This window comes from Aythya marila (genome assembly GCF_965140915.1).
Source record: "Aythya marila genome assembly, chromosome: 2".
Classification (NCBI taxonomy): Eukaryota; Metazoa; Chordata; class Aves; order Anseriformes; family Anatidae; genus Aythya; species Aythya marila.
This window is the reverse complement of record NC_139043.1, coordinates 22761154-22781080: the sequence shown is the minus strand read 5'-3', so window position 1 is coordinate 22781080 and position 19927 is coordinate 22761154. Positions and strand designations below refer to the sequence as shown.

The 19927-nt window shown below is 35.7% G+C and overlaps 1 protein-coding gene across 1 annotated transcript in view; it reads right to left on the bottom strand.

Annotated features, from left to right (window-relative positions):
- Nucleotides 1-19927, bottom strand: part of RUNDC3B (RUN domain containing 3B) — a 51004-nt gene that overhangs the window by 18216 nt on the left and 12861 nt on the right. The window contains exons 3-8 of the mRNA XM_082754118.1: nt 18383-18516; nt 15232-15317; nt 11397-11486; nt 8123-8203; nt 6713-6881; nt 1694-1851 (exon numbers count right to left, since the gene is read on the bottom strand). Coding sequence (XP_082610244.1) covers nt 1694-1851; nt 6713-6881; nt 8123-8203; nt 11397-11486; nt 15232-15317; nt 18383-18516 — 718 coding nt within the window. The remainder of the gene's footprint in view (nt 1-1693; nt 1852-6712; nt 6882-8122; nt 8204-11396; nt 11487-15231; nt 15318-18382; nt 18517-19927) is intronic.

The window sequence follows — 19927 nt, the reverse complement described above, 5'->3', positions numbered from 1 at the left end:
ACAAGTAAAAAAGAACAATTAAAAGATGCTAATTACGTCTGGTGTTCACCATTAAAAAGCTGTTAGAAGTATTCCTTCCCTTCCCTATCCCACATTAGGAATTATGGGCTCCTAACACACTTCAAGAAGAGTTTATGTGACAGGCAGTCCCTGCTCATACCTCTCTCTCCAGTTATCTAGCATAGTCCAGGATCCTGACTGCAGGGTCTCACAAACAGCTATACAAGAACACACTGTCAAGATACAACAGAACTTTTCCACAATTTAAGCCTTTACATTAAGAAAGCCAACAAATAAAATTAAACCCCAAAGATTAGAGATCTTTGCAACAGTCAAATTTCATACAGCTCAATGGACAGCAGGTCTGAATGCTCCAAGTTTCCAAATATCAGGAACTCACTTTCCACTCCCACTAACATTTTCCCTACTTCACCCTTACCCCAAAATACTAAGGCAGGCCAAAAAGCATATAAAGAGTCATTAGCTATATCAGTAAGTTCATTAAAGAACTCTGGAACAAGTATCTCTCAAAAGTGAACATACAATCAGGAAGAACAAAGTACTACTCAGGGGATTTTTTTTTATTATTATTATTTTTCCCCTTTGTTTTTGGAATTGTGGCATAAATATAATGCAAATGCTGTATTCCTGGGGATTTTCACAGAACCATTTCAAGCACTGGCAAAAAATGACTTCCCACAATATGGAGTCAGGGGGAACTTTGTTTACAAGCCAGAAGCATGTTTTGCTGCACAGAATAGACCCTTCTGTGAGACCCTAGGCAGAGGGAACCTGCATATCCTAAAGCGTCTTTATATTCTCCTCATTCTGCATTATGTCAAAGGGCACATCTCACTTCCATTTTACTTCAGGGCTCGGACATAAAAATTGCCCCAAATCTAAGATAAACTTATTTAGCTTGTGTTTGTCATGAACAGAACAGAATATAGTTACTGCAGTTGTATACTGTTGTGGCAATTTATCACCTCACAGTGAGTTGTCCATCTAAGTGGATCTTTAAACAATGCCAGAGTGCCTCTGAAAAACGATGGTACCGTCTTACACAACAGACAGAGCTATGTGGATAAATTACCTAAGGACATAAGACACTCAAATATTTACCGTATTAAAAGTCAATTATGATATTAAAAGATTTAAGCCTTTTCCTGTTGTTTTAGTCTTTCACGTTGCTTTAAAGATTAAGGTAAGTAGAAAACTTTCATCAAATTGAATATTTTTAGGGTTATAGGATGAACTCCTACTGTGTCTAAGACACACACAGATAAAATAGAACCTGTACAAAGAAAGAAAATAAATAGTTTTGTCCTCTCTTGCTTCCCTACATTTTAAAAAAGTTTTTTTTTTTTTTTAAAGAGTAATATTAAATCTGAAAGTAATAAAATATGAAGAAGATTTTAGAGAAAAATGTCAAAAATTTAAGGAAGCTTACTCTAAACAACTTCAGATTTGCAGAAAAAAGCTTAGAATTACTCTGTCTTACACTGCTGCATTATTTTCAGGGGAAGGATTTCTGAATAAAAGATTTGTCAGGAACACAAAAGCTACAACAAACCGATTTCTATAAGGAGTTTGACTCATTTCCACAGGACCAGAAGTTCTTCATATTGTATATTTAAATAAATTAAATAAAGTAATACTGCTTTAACAATGTTTCTCTGTCATACTAACTTACAACTGGTCTTGCAGTTCCACAATGATATATTCCAGCTGTTCCTTCTCCATTTTATGGGCTAGATCCATATCTTCAATTCTTTGTAACAGCAGTTTATTTTGTGAGACAGATTCGGATAGCTGGTTTTCTCTGAGCCGTACCAGTTCTTCAAGGTAACCCTGGAAATAAAAGTATTAGAAAGACTTAGCAACCAGCAAAGTTTTCTTTAAGTACGTTCACGTTTTCTGGTTTAAAAAGTATACAATTCTATTTTATTTATTCTTTTTTAAACTGACTAGTAAAATGGCTTATGATTAGTAAGGTGTTTCCTAATAGGTACTGAGAAAATCCTGTATTTACCTATATTCCACACTTGGAATAGAAAAACGGATGAAACTACAATAGAGGAATGCCACTCGTATGAAACATTAGTTCATTTTCCAGAAACATAAAGCAATCACTAGCACAAGAAAAAGATCAGGACTCAACGACTTAACAGATGCAAGATGTTAGATATTGTGCAAGAAAGACGAGAGAAGAATGTAGCTATATGTATCCATATAGTTAATGAAAAGGATCCAGTATTATTATCAGAAAAAAACAGTTTACGTGAAAACCTCTTTCTTAGAACAGGAAGGTGCAGTACGACATTACATATTAAAATGACAGAGAAGAAAGTTATTGATGTGAAGATTTGTCTACAGGAAACTATAAGGTAGGAAAACTGATAAAGACCACCTCTAGAAACATTGGACGCGTATAGCTGGAACATGCACGTGCATTATATCAGTTTCCCAGCTGATACTATAAAAGATACGAGGCAGTACTAATCATACTCCAACTAATTCATCATTTACAAAAATCCACAATGCAAGTATTTAACAGCAGCTGTGATAGCAGGATTGTCACTAAGAGTGTAACTTACCTGCTTACAATACTACGAAGGTATTTCATTTTCTTTACAATCACAGTCTGAGAACTTCAGATACAAGTAACTTCTTACTGGCCCTTCCTAGCCACAGCTGGATACAATTAGTCTATAGTCCATAACATTTTGCACATTCCTTGAAGCTTGCAGGAAAACATATGCTTTCACAGGTGTGAATATGAAGAAACAAAGTAGTTTTCAAAAGGACTTGGAACAGGTGTCCTGTTATATTAAGTACACAGGTATCATGTTTGCTGGCCAGGAAAGCACTAGTAAGATAGTAATTATCACCATGAAGAGGATAAAGGTGTTGGAGCACCTCTTGTATGAGAGGAGGCAGAAAGAGCCAAGACTGCTCAGGGAGGCAATCCCACCACTGTGTATCAATATTTAATGGGAGGGTGTAAAGAGGGCAACATCAGACTTCTCAGCACTATCTGATGAAGAGAAGACAAACTGAAAAATGTGAAACTTCATTTAAACAGGAAAAAAAAAAAAAGTTTAAATGAACACTGAAATATGTTGTCTAACCAGGCTTGGGACTTTTTGTCACTGAGACTTAGACTACTTCACAGCCTGACTGAACAAGACCCCAAGCAATCTGCTCATTTACTTTTCTTAGAGCAGTGGGGCTGGACTAGGCAATCTCCTGAGGTGCCTTCTGACCACAGCATCCAACTACTCTGTGATTCTTACATTACGTATGAATATAGAGTGGATAGAACTGCATGGGATAGGAATTTATTTTGGTTTCACTGCAAGTTCCAAGGAATCTTGAGAGCGTCTTAGAGTGCCTAATTCTGTCCCATCAAGCATTACTGTTATTGTGACTTTTTAGCTACTCCCCAGAGCTCTAAGTAGTGCTTTGAAAGTACTTAATGATACGTTAGGACATAAGCAAATTTTCTGCCTCCCAGAAACATCAAATGTTTAAGAAAGAGATTTTACATGAGAAACATCAGTATCCGTAACAAAATACTATGAACAGTAAATACCTGTTATCTATAATGACATGAAGATGCATCATCCCACCAAAGTATACAAAATTCCAGTATAAACAGTACACAAAGAATTTCTGAGTTTACGACACAAAAAGAAGCAGCTTATACCATGCCAAAATAGGCAAAAGATAACTTGCAGATAATTAACAAATGTGTAAACAATGACTCATTAATCTGGACAAAAGACAACTTGGAAAAGACAATCTCTAGGGTGGCATTGAGAGGGCAAGAAGGAACTGACTGTTGGTAATTTTTTAAAATACAAGAGCTAGGCACCATGAAATGAAGGTACCAGGGACCAAATTCAAAAGACAGAAAAGGAGGTGGCTTTTCACACAACAGATGGTGGATATGCATAGCACTTTGCCAAAAAAAAAAAAAAAAAAATTTTTGGATGCTAAAAACCTGCAAGAGGTCAAGGGGATATTTGACAAATATTTGGAACAGGGACTCCTCATAGGTTATTCAACAGACATATAATATCAGCTTCAAGAAGTTCTTGAGCTGATACAGGTTAGCCAAGAGAGTACTGGAGGAAAAAAAAAATATATATATGTTTGCTTTGCTTTTATTCTTCCCTCCACATCTACTTTGGGCAAGTACCCAAAATAGGATAGTAGGACAGACGGATCCTTGGTCCAAACCAGCACAGCACTGTTGATCCAATAAAGCAATGTTAGGATTTACCTTCCTAAAACAATATCTGACCCTATCCTACAATTCATACAATTCAGAGGATACAGGTACCTTTATCCAATCACTTATCATATTGTGGCCCTAATAAAAGTGATTCAACTGTGGTATTAACAACTGTAGTACATACACTTCAGACTCCAAAATGAAATTTATGATTGTGTGAAGGATGAGGAAAGAAGGATGTATCAGATTCACTACACCAGTCACTAAAAATACATTATTCTCAACTTGGTCTTCTTGTCATAAACACTGAATTTTCTAACACAGATGTGAGAAAGGCCCTCTTGTTTAAAAGAAAACTCTGCCTTTGATTAGTTGGCAGTAATTATTGGTACTCACTGCATTGTGAGCAACTTACTGCCACCAGAAGGGGATGTTACCATAGAACAGAGGTAATATAGTTGAAGTGAAGAAAAATTTGGCAGGCAGATCCCAAATGAAGATTAGGTAATGGAAAAATTTTCTGTCTATTCAGTTAACATTTCTTTTCTTGTTACAGATCTCCTGTAGGCACCCTTAACAATTACAACCATTAAGAAAGTGCCAACAGCTGTCAGAGTAGCTATTGTTTTGAAAACTGCATTGCTTGCTCCAAAGTTTTCATAGCTGTAACAAAGATGACTTGAATTCACCACCACATTAGTTGACTATATTAGCTGGTAGTTCATTAAGGGAATGCTGTGAAGAATAACATAGCAATAATGGCTCAAAAATTTGAAATACACAGTATTAGATCAGCACATAAGAACAACTTTCCACAGAATAGAAATGCTTCTGGATCTTAGACTTGAAAACCAAAACCCAAAACCTCCATTTGCTACTATAGCCACAGAAGATATTTGTGCTTTTTGTAAGAAGGAAAGCTACTTTGTGATGCTGGCTAGTGGGTTTGGACACCATGCTTCGCTGCCATTTCTGGAGATGTTTGTCACAATTTTGATAGGATATCCTTCATTCTTTGAACAAGCTGGATGTACTTCCTCCCCCACCCCCATCAAAAAAACATCCAACTATTTTGTTCCCTTAAATGCTTCCCCAAAGCTAATGACACTCGTTAAAACAAAGTATTTTACAGTCTTCGTGTGTTTGTGTGTACATGTGTTCGAACTGATCCTATGTTTTTGTCTGGAAGCATGGATGAAATGCTGTCTTGGTTATGCTCCTGAGCCGCATGGACTGTTGGGGTGGCGATAGCACACTAACCATGAATAGTTTCTGACTTTGATCAGTGTTTACCACAGTTAATGCACTGAGTCACAATTGCTATAAGATCCATTCTAGATGCCATCTGTGTCCCCCGTTCCCCCCCCCCCCGCCGCCCCATACAGTAGAAACTAGAAAGGCAGAGAGATAATCTTCTGATTCTAATTTCCTAAACTGAGGGAAATAATTACACCTCTAAGCATCCTTATGCAGCTTCAGCCTGTCATACGGTTTTATTGTGTTGGGAGTTTCATGGAAGTCAAATTCTGATACTAGGAAAAAAATACTAAAAATATTAATAAAGTTATTTTAAAGCACTATTTGTCTACCATTTCTCTTCTCTTCCATTTCTATTTTACTTTTCCCCTCTTTTCTTTGTCTGTGCACTATTTTTCAGTGTCTATGAAGTCTGCCCCTGCCATTAGCTAATACAGATCTCTGTAGTTTTAATATGCTATTGCAATATACTGACAAGCATTTTACTTTATACTGAAATAATAAAAAGTTTGGACATACATTACAATTTCCCTTCAACTTAGAGTCTTTTGAAGGGTAGAGGGAGAGCCTACCTTTGCTTTCTATGATGACATTCGATATATCACATAAACTATTCCAATCAAAACCAAACTTTCTTTCTTTCCTTTCCCATTCCAGCTTGAAGCAAGTCTTAAACTATATGTTTAAGACTTATACTGATGTTTTCAAAACCTATCTCAGTATTACTGAGAAGATAGCTTTGCTTTTCATTCCTAGATAGATTACTTTGTTTACTGTTAGGCTAAACGTTGAAGTTTAATGTTATTACCATCATAAAAGCCTTCCATTGGGAGTCTTTGTACAGCAATAAACAATGTGGACAGTTATGTTCACTTCAAGTTTGCAACCTAACAGCTTCAGAGATACACTGTCTGTAACTCTGAGATTGGAAAAAGGAGATAAAGCTTCTACATCATACTCTGTGATCTGACCTCTGAATTATTTATTATTTTTCTGTTCCCCCCTTCCCCAATTTCTCTTCCTTCTAATCGGGGAGCAAAGACACTTAGTGCAATTATTACTTCAGATATTCTGAGAATCATAATATTGGAGGCAATTTACATGAAGCTAAATAATATTTAATTTATTTTGTCTGCCTTTACTTAAATGGTATTTTGCCAGTTGGTTGGTGACCATCTTTGGCTCTACCATCCCAACACAAAACTCATCTTTTACCTTCTGTTCCAATGCAAGCCGATACTTCTGTTCTACCCTTTTGCATTTGTTGTACCAACTGTTTTCATCCGTGAGGAAAGGAGGACCAATGTTCTCTGGAGTACTGCCTTCACTGCCACTACTGCCCAGTGTTCTTAGCTCTTCTTCATCACTGCTGATGCTGTCAGAACTGGAGGATCATATTTATTAGCCAAGTGAAAACCTGTATTTGTTAAGATGCAAATACAACTTGAAATTAAAGCACCATAGCTCCTAAAGATATTTGAAGCTTTGTAAACCAGTAACAATGGTAATGTTGGTAAAGGCTAAACCACCAAATACAACTTATGCTTCAAGCTCTGATTTATAAAGTCACCTAAAAAACATACTTGTGATCTTATTCAAGTCTCATCCTGTTGTCTTAGCCAAGTCAAACAATTGTATGTAGGATACTTTCCTGGAATATAAAAGGTCAATGCACTACCATAAGCTACCTAAGTAAGTGGTGACTTAATCTTTTCTTCACAATTTTAGGGCAAACAGTAGCATCTGAACATAAGTTGTATTTGTTTCTAAAATGCAGAATAAAAAAATGGTTGTCATTATATTAAATAATGATAAATTTAAATGAGAGTTGTGATTATAGTGAAGACCACGTGCCAGTTATTTCACAGAACATAAGTATGTCCCTAGACAGTATGCAGATTCAGCGTTAAAATATCTCCATCCAGAATCAACATATGCCAGAATACTCAGACATCTGCCTCAAAGATGAGCATTTTAATTTATCCCAATACCTATCTAAAATCTTCCTTTATAACTATGCTTTCCACTACATCAACAACATTTACTACTTGATCTTTTCCAGTAGTCAGATTTCTGCTACTCTATGAATTGCTTAAAAGTTATAATAGGATGTTAATATTTTATCAAATTATTTATTCTAAAGAGTAACAGAAGAAGTTATTCGCTTTAGATGTGCATTTTGAAGATTTGTTTTTACCATGCATGATGCACATGTGAATCTACACATTAGACTTCATTTACAAGGTCAAGCAGAGAGCTCAACAATTTAAGCCTAAGCAATCCAATTAAGGACAAGCCACTGACCCTGCTCTTTTCTGGCTCAGATCATGGTCCATCGAAGCTTTTGCTCTATACTTCCATGCAACGAAGAGAAACTTTCATTGTAATTTGGGCTCTACTTCCTTCTTCTGCAAATTCCATTACTGACATGACATAAAGAATTCCTGATGTGATGCAATTCCGCTTTAACTGAACCATACAATTTGTCATTAATACGTTAATCACAGGTTTATATTTATATAAGGATATTATTTTGAATGTGAAATGAGAATTAAGAAGCCCAGTACAATGTAAAATTTTGACACTGATATTAAAAAAAGAAGGCAGATTAAAGATAAAAAGTACCTTTGGGTGAACTTTAGATAGGGTGTGTAATCTATGACAGCTGGAAAGTTGCCATCCAATCCCTCCCCCTTCAGACAAAAACTAATAAAACAGAGAAACAATGGTAAGATTATTATCAAGAAAATTAAATGACAATGAAAGTTCCATCTTACCAACAAGAAACTTGATTTTTTTATTCACTTTTTCGTAATATGAAAGGCCTAAGGATTTAACAGTGAAATCCTGCTCAACTGAGCTAGGCTGTTCAGTATCATAGGATAACGAAAAACCCAACAAAAAGAAATCCCACAGAATCAGGGAATAGATCAGGGTAAGTGGCATAGACCCCAGTTTTAAAATATTTGCTGTTATTCTGAATATACAGATGGACTGTGAGGGAAAAAGACAAAAAGGAAATTTACCTGAAACAAGAGAAACAGAAGGGCTACATATGAGTTTGGAGTTATCTGTATTAAAGCTCACTTAAAATGCTAGCAGAATGCTTACGTAACCACTCTTCTAATTTTAAGTCAAAAAAATCAGTTCTCAAAAATAGTTCAGACTTCCTCTTTTCAGTTACCTTCTGGTGTCGGGTTGCTGTACGATGATGAACATTAATGAAATTAACATTCACAAAATGTTCTTATATTACTGTAGCTCTGTAAAGCTCTCATCTGCACTGTATTCTTTTTGTACCAAAACTAAAAGATTGTATTTGAATCATATTTAATTATCAAAGAAGTGAGAAAATTAATTATGCTTCCACAAAGCCCATATTACACCCTCCTCCTTTCTTTGTCATCAAAAAATACATTCTAGTAAGACAGCTTTTGCTAGCTTAATTGAAAAGTGCCATTTTGGATAATGCGGTCACTCACGTGGTATCTGGGAATAATATCTGAAAGGTTTTTATTTTCCGATAAAAGAAAAGAGAAAAAAGAATAGACTCTGTCCTCACATGTGTTTTCCCCATCTCCATTCCTAAAGTGTTTTCCACGCTACATAGAATCATAGAATGGTTTGGGCTGGAAGAGACCTTAAAGGTCACCCAATTCCAATCCCCTCCCACCAGACCAGGTTGCCCAAAGCCCCATCCAGCCTGGCCTTGAACACCTCCAGGGATGGGGCATCCACAGCTTCTCTGGGCAGCCTGTGCCACTGCCTCACAGCCCAGTTCCACATAGATAAGGCAGCCAACATTTATAAGACTTTCTGAACTGAAAAAAAAAAAAAAAAATACAAAAAAAAAAACAAACCCTTTGCAATATGCAAAGAATGGCTATAGCTTCTCAGCCATTTAAACCACAATATTATGAATTACACATGGCACTATAAATGTGCTCCTGTAGGTCTAGGTTCCTAATTTTTCCCCGGAATATTTGTTGGCTCCTACAATCTGCACTGACAAATATGTCTCCAGTGAGAACCAGTCATTACTCTGAATGCTATTAACAGATACCTACTAAATGTGCTCGCACAAGATATCAGAGGATAAAAGAAGGATGAGCACACTCACACAACCAGGCTTTCATACAAATATGCTGTACTGCTGAGGCTCAAGGGAGACAAGCATCGTCGATTCATTATTATTTATGGCAGGCTTTACATACTGCAGATCTAGTCTTGCTACACTTCTTATTCACGTATAGCTATACTCCTTCCAAGTATAATGCTAACATAAAAACATTTTAATTTTACATATTGTAAACTTAAACTAATGAAATCTGCTAAGATTTGGTTTTGCTGTACGCAAGGCCAGCTCTCTTATCATTCTGCAGCACACTTCTGTTCCCCCACAACATATGTCTGATGATGCAGTTAATCCAATCTAACGACTAAATGCTGGCAAGAGAAACTATCCTGTTTTTTTCACATACACACACCCTGTTTTGGCTTTGTGTTGTTGTGGTTATTTTTGACCTTTTAAACCCCAACCAGACATCCCTTCTCCTTACCACGGTATTGGCACTTATCTGGTTCTGTGATGAGGTAGTTCAGCCAGCAAGGCCTGATTTTTTTTTTTTTTTTTAATTGTTTTTCCAATTTAGCATCCACTTTCAGTTTCATAGACAGCTGAACTACAGCTGAACTAAAGCCTCACTGCCACCAGAAAGAAAAGACATTTCTCAATCCCTTTTTTATTTCTCTACTTCATGCTTTACGGTCCCATCATCTCTGCCACTAAAAGGATGCATTGTGAAGCGAACCAGCTAACAACAAAAAGCTATCCTGTCTGACTGGGTATGTTTGTACTCTGTACCAATTTAAGCTGGTTCACAGAGGGGTCCAACAAACCCCCATACTGGTATAAGGATACACAGGCAGGAATACATCTCTACAGGCCCTTCAGCTGCAGAGTCAATCTCTCAGTGCACCCAGTGACACTATACATTACTTTCTGATAGTTTATCTCTTAAAGTGATTTGTGACAAGGATCAGTGCTGCTGCAGGGTAAAAACATCGTACTGACAAGTAACTAAAACTATCCTTTCCCCTATGCTATATTATGAAACCTTCTCCTAGTGGCTTTTGTTGTGTCTGTGTGGACCCAACCACACATATTAAAAAGCCTTTACACCAGTCAGGTTAGAACTTCTCATAGGCACTCTAGTCTTCATACCTTACATTTCAGGCTCATATTATTATTATGATTTTTTTCTTCCCTTCCCTTTTTTTTTTTCTTTTTAATCAATATCATCTAGTGTGTGCTTTCACCTTCCTCCCCTTCCCCCCCCCCCACAAAAAAAAAAAAAAAAAAAAAAAAAAGAGTTAATTGCATAACAAAGCACACAAAAATCTAGCTAGATTGCAAAGGTAAATCAGGTAATATGATGACATTTGTAGTTTGACTGCAGTTAATTACAATACAAATTAAACAGGGGTTTGCAAGTTAAGCTTTTAAAATATGCTACACCCTTTCTACATGCAATTACAATGCTATCAATACCAGTGCACAATCATGTAAGGAAAACGGTGAGATTAAGTACATCTTAAAAATAAAAGATTCAGTTGTCTGTAAGCTTCACTTAGTAGATTTGATCTATCTTCTGTAATTACACTTCTGATTGCTTTCAGGATTTTGATAACTGAAAGAAAGACCATGTAATCATTCAACTATATAAGCTATGTCACAATTTAGTTCTTAACCAGAAGAGCCTTTCATGATCTCTCTCTCTCCCTCCTCCTCAGTTTGGTCTCTCAAACTATCAAGGGAATCTAACAATGTTTTCTATAATGCATTGATTTATAAGTACTTTCCATGAGCGCGATATCACAAAGCACATGAATACAATACCTGAAATCAATTGCATTGAGTCCCAACAACATGCCAGCAAGCATATTTGCTTCCTCACCAAGAACAATTGCTCCATCCTCATAAAATCTCCTTCAAGAAAAAAGAAATTACTTCTATTAACACCACTTTGTCTCAAATAATGATGGCTTTCATAGTTAACAGAAAGCTGAGAAATCCAGTTTAAATAAAAACAACCCATGTGAACCCTAGGGGCACTCATATTTCATTTCAAACAAAGCAAACAAATAGACTGCATAACATAGAACACCGTAATCTTAGAGTACCTAACAATACAGACGGAAGAAAAAAGAATTCGTAATATTAGGCCTAAGAAATAGTAGATGGACAAAAGGCAAAGCAAATGAAGACAATCTTTATTGCTGAAAGAAGTTGCACTGTGTACATTCAAAGAAAGTATTTCATGGTAAGAACAACAATAAAAAGTTCTAATTATTTCAATTTTCTCCTCGCAGCTACCAAAGAAGCTACTTCAGACATAAATGTTCCATGTAAATAGGACCCACTATTGCCACACATGTCTTTGTGATAACAACCTGTAAATGGGTAAAAAAGGCATTTGATCCATTTAGCAAAGTAACACACAAATTTGACTTCCTTTTTAAAAATTCTTGGTAGCAGCAGAGGAAGAAAGGTCAGCAAATATCTGTACGTTACACCTGAAAAGAGGGGAACTGCATGTTGTTCAGCGCTAAATGCAAGGATGAGAGGTCACTTACCTGAAACTGAGATGCACTGTCCACCTATACATTCTGGCAATCCATGATTGCAAACAGGTGCCAGGTTATTGATGACAACCTATCTTTCTGACAAATAATGGCAGCAACACTGCCCCACCAAAAGCTCCATCTGCTTAAAAACCGCATGAAAGCAACCAAATGGCTCAGTAATAGCTTAAGTTGGTCATATGGCAAACATCCAGAAAAGACATTTGGGGGCATAGCTCCAAAATGTTGGGACTTCATTATAAATGCATACAACCAGAATTCCCTTTTTTGTGGTTTCATAACAGGCATCCATTTGCAGCACGGAAACAAGATGTCCAAGAACACGGATGTTTACAGTGGAAGCAAGAAATCTGAGAGACTTCCTCTGAGAAGATAAAACCAGTTTCAGGACTGTCATCTGTATGACGTACAGACTCAGTTCCCTAACCCTTGACTTCAGGAAACGTAACAAGAGGCTAAACTGGCAACTAGTTGTGACAGAATACTGTGCTAGATGGACTTCACAAGCCATCTCTTAATTCACGAGTTAGAAACAATGCTCCCAGGACAAGCAACTACAAACCTTTTCACTGCCACTTATAAAATCACTGCCAGGTACTACTCTGTACTGTCCTCACTGTATCTTGTGAAATGGTGCCTGGGAAGCAGTCAAACAAACAAAAAAAAAATACAAGGCATACTTAAAAGAACAAAATGCAGATGTTAGCTTTACAGTTTCTTAAATCAGCAACAGTAATCCAGCCAAAACTTAAAGCCCCCTTAGAAAACTCACAGATCTTTGCTCACTGCTATAGTTGGCATCTCACAACAGAAAACTGTCTGCTTTAACGTAACACTTTCTGTTGACCAATTAGTTAGAAAAATAATTGAAAAATAATATCCATGCTTAGTCCAACCCCGTACCAAGTGTAAAATGAAGATCCTACATTAATAATGAGCTGCTTCATTAAAGGACTAGGCCTAAAATCACACAGCCAAACAAAACAGCAGGATTCAAATAGAGCTAGCAGGGTGATAGATTCACCTTATTCTACATACACAAAATATGTATAATATATATATATAGTTATTAAATATACACACAGCACAATAAATAACTTAAAATGCTAAATAAATTGTGCAAAGCATCACCAGAAAAATCAGGCCACTTATTAGGTATCTGAAATGACACATGGGAACGTGAGTGTGTCCATTATTGCTAGTGGATCTGAAATTCATACCACCAAGACCTGGAAGTGTAATTACTAATTCTATTAGACATATTTTCAATAATACTTCAAAACAAAATCTGCACTTATTACATTTGGATTGCAAGAAAGATTGTTTCCTAAATCTATACCATTGAAAAAACATTCAAGTATATGCAATATCAATATGTTTATATAAATTAATTTGAAACCCCTAATAAAATAAGATCACTCTTATCCACTAGCAAACAAACTGCACTAGCAAACAGGCACAAAGAATGTACTACTTAACTATATAGTTTGTGACCCTCCTCTTCCTCCTCATCTCCCCCTCAAAAACCCAAGTGACTCTTCAGTTTGAGGCCACACGAGTAACTTTCTTTACCAGAAATCTTTGCGTTATCAGCTTCTTGTCTACTGCAAATGCAAGCAAATCTGGATAAAATAAAGATGACAGGACTGGAAACTTTCATAAAATGGGATGTTTACCTAGCTGTGTTTCAAAGTCATCTTAATATTGGCAAAACATATTGAGATCTGTGGGAAAATAGTACTATAAACAGAAATAACATTCTAAGTGAACAGAAGTCCTTACAGAAAAAAAAAATCTTATTAAGTAATCCTTTCAGTTCGTCTAAAACTGAGTTCAACATAAGGTACTACAACACAGGCAAGAGTTACTCATATTTAGATGACTTCATCACAAATCTATTAGACACCCTTATTACAGAATAAAGCATCATATAATAAATCAATACACTCTCTAGTACCAGTCCAAACCTGTGAGAACATTTTCAATTGCAAAACATATTCTTGTCCATAACAGCTTCTACCGTCAAATAGTACAGAGAAAATTTGCTATATATTTTTCATTTTACATCAAGAATCCAACCTAAGCCTGATCTCTAGTTCTGTTCTGGATTTTTCAAAAGTTTCCTGGAATTCTCCCTTCTTCTCCAAGCGAAGTTCTTCTGAGTCTAACAAATATTTTTACTCTGTCTCTACAGCTTTCTGTCAACATTATTTAATTTTGAAAGGAACAAAATTGTCCCTCTGTGCTCGGCTCTGGTGAGGCCACACCTTGAATACCATGTTCAGGTTTGGGCCTCTCACTACAAGAGGGACACTGAGGTGCTCGGGTGTGTCCAGAGAAGGGCAACGAAGCTGGTGAAGAGTCTAGAGAACAAGTCTTATAAGGAACAGCTGAGGGTGCCAGGGTTATTTAGCCTGGAAAAAAAGGAGGCTCAGGGGAGACCTTATCATGCTCTACAATTACCTCAAGGGAGGCTATAACAAGGTGGGGATTTGCCTCTTCTCCCAGGCACCAAGTGGTAAGACTTGGCCCTAAGTTGTGCCAGGAGAGGTTTAGGTTGGATGTTAGGAAAAATTTCTTCACTGAGAGGGTTGGAGCAGGCTGTGCAGGGAGGGAAGCAGTTCTGGTTGCCCCAACCCTGGAAATATTCAAGGCCAGGTTGGATTGGGCTTTAGGCAGACTGATTTAATGGGAGGGGTCCCTGCCCATGGCATGGGGGGTTGGAATTGGATGACCTTTAAGGTCCCTTACAACACAAACTATTCTACAGTTTTATGATTCAATCCCTATTGAACAACAGTTTCAGAATTAGTTTCTTCTTTAGAGAAGATCTCTTCTCTTTTGACCTTTGAAGAATTCCAGACAAATTTCCACATTTTTTAAATCACAAAGGAATTTGCAATTTTTGCAGTTTTACCCATGCTAAAATCTTATCAATCGATGCTAAGTCCAGATATCTTTTACTAGTTAAATCTATTCAGCTAGTTACATCCTTTCCTACACAAATCAAGTAGAGTAATTCACTTCCAAACCCAAGTCCCTCACTTCAGCAACAACTGCTAAAATACTGCAAAATTAGTCTTAGAGACCTGGTTGTTTTGAAGTCTCTCAGAGCTGTGGATATATATTCAGACAAATGTTTTTCCATAAGTGCTACTCTGATCCAGGCTCGACCCTACAAGAAAAAAAAACAAAACAGGTATCAAACATTTAGTTATTATAAAATGAAATAGTTAATTTTGCATCTGAAAATGAATGAAATTGATTTACTTGGATGACATTATTGTGATTTTCAAAATTACCACTAAACAGAAATTGTTGTTCTTCATTAGAATAATAATGAAAATAAACAAACAAACAAAAAAGCATTCTTACAAACAAACATTGTGAAATAACGTTCACCAAAATTTGGAGGGAAAAAAACGATTTTGCTTAAATTACATACTTTTCAAATGTTCAATTTATTTTATTTATTTATTTATTTTTTTTTTTCAAAATTTTAAGTGCATAGGTGGTATCAGACCACCAGGGCAGAAAGCTTTTTGTTTTGAAGACCATGGTATTAGAAGCATCCTATCAGTTCCACTGTAAAGCAGCAGTAACCCAACTAAAGGTGATTTAACTAAGAACTAATTCACTGCATTCATTCAAATATTTGTGGGATCAATTAAAAAAGTGAGACTTCATAACTCAGTGACATATTTTTATGTAATCTAATTTGCATAAATTATATTTTTCCCAATATAGATATCATTATAGAATGTGCACATAATATAAAAGAATGGACTAAACAAACCCAAGAGGCCTAAAAAACTTGTAATCCAAAAGCAAAACTTAATTCAGTTAAGTTTCAATTCAAGGAACAGTAGCTATAAAAATAAATTTGAATGCTGCACTATGTTTATACCTAGCAGGTCTAGTGGACAGGCTTACAGTTTACAATGCATTTCTAATGTCTGCCTCAGTCCTGTTTGTTAATTTGCGAACACCAGGAATGCTTCCTGTAGCCCCTATAAAACTACAAATAGCTAAAGTAACCTTTCCATTTAATACATTTGGTGCTTATTGACATCTAGCTGAATATCACTATAAGCATTCCACCAAAACTACCCATATTAGATTATAATCCTACTTGCAGTTTATATAGACGTAGATCAAATTAAATTTCTAATGAGATAGGCAGACGCTAAATAGCAAATATATAGTACTTTATAAATACCAGCAACGCAGCAAAAGCTTTAGTCAATTACACTAAAATTAAAAGGATGTTTCCCTGGATAGCTGCCTTTATGTTGCAGCTATTTAGAACACACACAGCCGAGCCCTGAGGATGCTGCTTAGCCAACCACTAACCTACACAGCTGCAGTGAAAGCAGCACTAGCTGGCATGAGCAAACACTAACAGCTTCCAGACTGAAGCAGAAACACCTCTGGACAGGTAAAAACGATGCATGCCACCAGTACCTGTGTCAACATGCCTTCAGCCTTTTCAGATATGGACATCCAAAATTCTTCCCACGCACACCTTTAAAAAATTTAACGCTGCTCTCCACACTCGTTGCATAAATTAGCTTTTTTGTTGTTTATTATTTGGCATGGAGTTTTCCACAGAGTAAAAGAAAAGTTTAATTTATGTATAAGAATATTTCAGAAAGCAGCCTTGCATCTTATTATCTACTGAATTTAAATATCCCTATTTATGGGATTAAATTTTGGAATTCAGAAAAACTTTTAAAATGAATCTCAAATATAGGCTATGATTGTAGGATGTGAGTCACTGCAGAAAATGTCTGGAGATAAGTTTTCCAAATTAGCTGATTTTCTGGATCTCAACATAAACTGCCTGATTTAATCAATTTAATCAACTCCAGTGAACTGAGTGCTAGGAATAGGACATAATATTCAAGGTAGGAAAGCCAGTCAATAGCTTTTGGTCTTAGAGGCTCTAGCATTTCAAAAATTCTTCAGACAAATTGCCGATATAAATACATAGATATTATTTTAATGTATAAAATTTAAAACTGAGTCTATACAAAAGAAGAGAGTAGCAACAGACATAGCAAATAAGCTGTTCCATGATAGTATGGATCATCAGAGTAGCTGAAGATGTACTAGATTCATGGGGCTGTTTGATATAAGCATCATCATCTTTCATTGATGGAAGTTGTGGTTCTGTTACTAACTATAACTTGAACTGTGTTAACCACAATCACACACCTGAAAAAAAAATATATATACACCACAAAGTTTTTGTGAACAATCTAGAGTACAATCAAAATCTGGAACTAAAATATTTTTAAAACAGCCATGAAACACAGTTTGGATACATGTTAAAACAACTACTTCCAGTAAAGTTAGGAAAAAAAAAAAAAAAAAACAACACATTAACTTGTACATCCTTTTTATACTATTTGTACTTCGGCCTTGTTTGGTAAAGACAGAAATGCAAGCTACTGAAAAGCATTTCAATCTACTAAAAAATACTCGTCATCTCTGTCCAACATCAAACAACATTTATTCAAGATGTTGGTCTATGCTATCTCAGCTACTAAAATTTACTGAGAGGACATTTGGTTCACATGCATATGAACATATTACATATTAATGAACATATGAACATATTAATTCTTTAACAATTTTATGGTACCTACAATCAGAAATTGTGATGTCATTTATATACAGAGCCTTTAAAACAATGGATCTTTATTACCAAATAAATTCGAACCCATTTAAGGCTTCCTACACAGTCAGACGAAAAAACCTCCAGAGCTGATCCCACCTTTTCTATTAGTGCATAAAGTGCATACAAATTAATGATATCTAGGTTAGAAAAACAAAAAAATCATCTATACAATGTTAAACTATACTTTGCAGGTATGCCCATGTGAACTTAATTTCTCGCAACATAATGCATTTTCCAAAAAATGGCATATGCTAAAATATATGAAGGCAATCATTTTATGATACAACATACTTAATGAATTGAGAATTTGAGATTTATTCTACTGAATAACACAAATTTAAAAGGAAACACATTCAAAGATTTTTTTCTTTCTTTTAAATAAATATTTACTAGGTAGATATCAAAAACAATTATTTCAAACAATGAAAAATGCAATGGGTCAATTCTAGTCATGTGTGTTCTTTTTCCTGGGTACAGAAGCGTCAGCTACCTTTACGTAGAAGAAAGAGTCAATAGAAGTCATAGAAGTAAGTCAATTTGGCTTTTTTCTCCCCTACCTTAGCTCTAGAAGAACCGACATTTTCCATGTTCTCAATACTGCAGATGCAATTGTGAGAGACTTTTCGGCAAGCTACTCGAATGTAGTCCCAAAAACTACGAGGACTTTCATAGCCGAACCAGGTGATTTGACCTTAAACCAAAATACAAGATAGGTAAACATTTATGAACCTCCCTCCCTGGTTATTGGAGATGAATATAAATAAAATACCTCCCTGTGTTTCCTACACAATGCCTGCAATGACTGTATTTTATACCAGCAAGTTTACAAATTCCTGAAAACCGTCTGCACAGGTGAAAAAAGCAACTTGCATTATGCAGCTTACCCTAATTTGAAAACGATGTCAAAGAGAAGTTTGGGACTTTTGTGTACCTGCCTGTATTTTGTTGTTTGTTTGTTTTTTTCTTGTTAGTATGCTATAGTAACACTCAAGAGTACTACTTGGGACTCTTTAGTCACAACAGAGCACACAGTCGTAACTCAAAAATATGATTTGTGAATCATACTCTGTACTTCTTTGCAAGAAGTAAACAGCATTTTGTTCTTTATATACATACATACATGCACACAAAATGACCAGTCTTTGCTGTTGTGGTGTTACCTTTATTTTAGGAGCAAAGTTGGAATTTTTCATAATGTGCTTTCAGTGAAGGAGAAATAGATGAATGACCAAAAAAGTTTTGCATTCACAATTTACTTTTAGATTACACACAGAATACTCCTTGGGAAGTTAAACAAAATGAATTCAGCAAATCAACATCTCTTCCAGATCTTTAATTAAAACCATTTATTATTATATTTTTTCAGCTTGGGATGTTTTACCATTAGAAAACTACCGCACACAAAATAAATTTCATTGCAGAGGCAACAGAGAAACCTCATTTTCCAAATTTAATAGCACACAGTTACAAAGAAATATGTTAAAAAAAAAAAAAAAAAAAAAAGATGAATACCCTCTGGTGACTGCCATTATTGCATACATACAAAACCTTTTCTTTGTATAAAATAAAATCTTATTTTTAAAGCTAATTTTATTTCACGTCCTGAGTTGTACTTCTGAAGCTTTACTAGTTTATCAGAAAGACTGGTAGTTCTTTTGCTTGTTAGAAAGCTCAGATTTCAAGACAGAATACATTAGACCAATACTGCAAATCTTACATGCTGAAAATAAAATGCCAAAAGAGATGCTGAGGATATCTCCATCTAACGTGACTTGTCTTTGCTTCAAGTATAGATGGAGTAGTGTCAAATATCTGCCCCCTGTGATCTTAAGAAATTCAAGTGTTTTGCTTTTGCTTCCCCCCCGAGGGTGCAGGCAACTTGACTGTGTGGCCCATCTGCTTACTTTGCCACATGGATTTATTTGATAAATACAAAGCTTGATAAAGAATGTTAAAAAAAAAAAAAAAAAAAAAAAAAAGAGAGAGAAGATGAAATTAATATATAGAAACTCAACATGCCAGAAGGAAAAAACGAAATCTCAACGTGCTGTAGCTGCAGTAGCTTCAGATCTTAGCTCTGAGGATTAAAACAAAAGCATTCC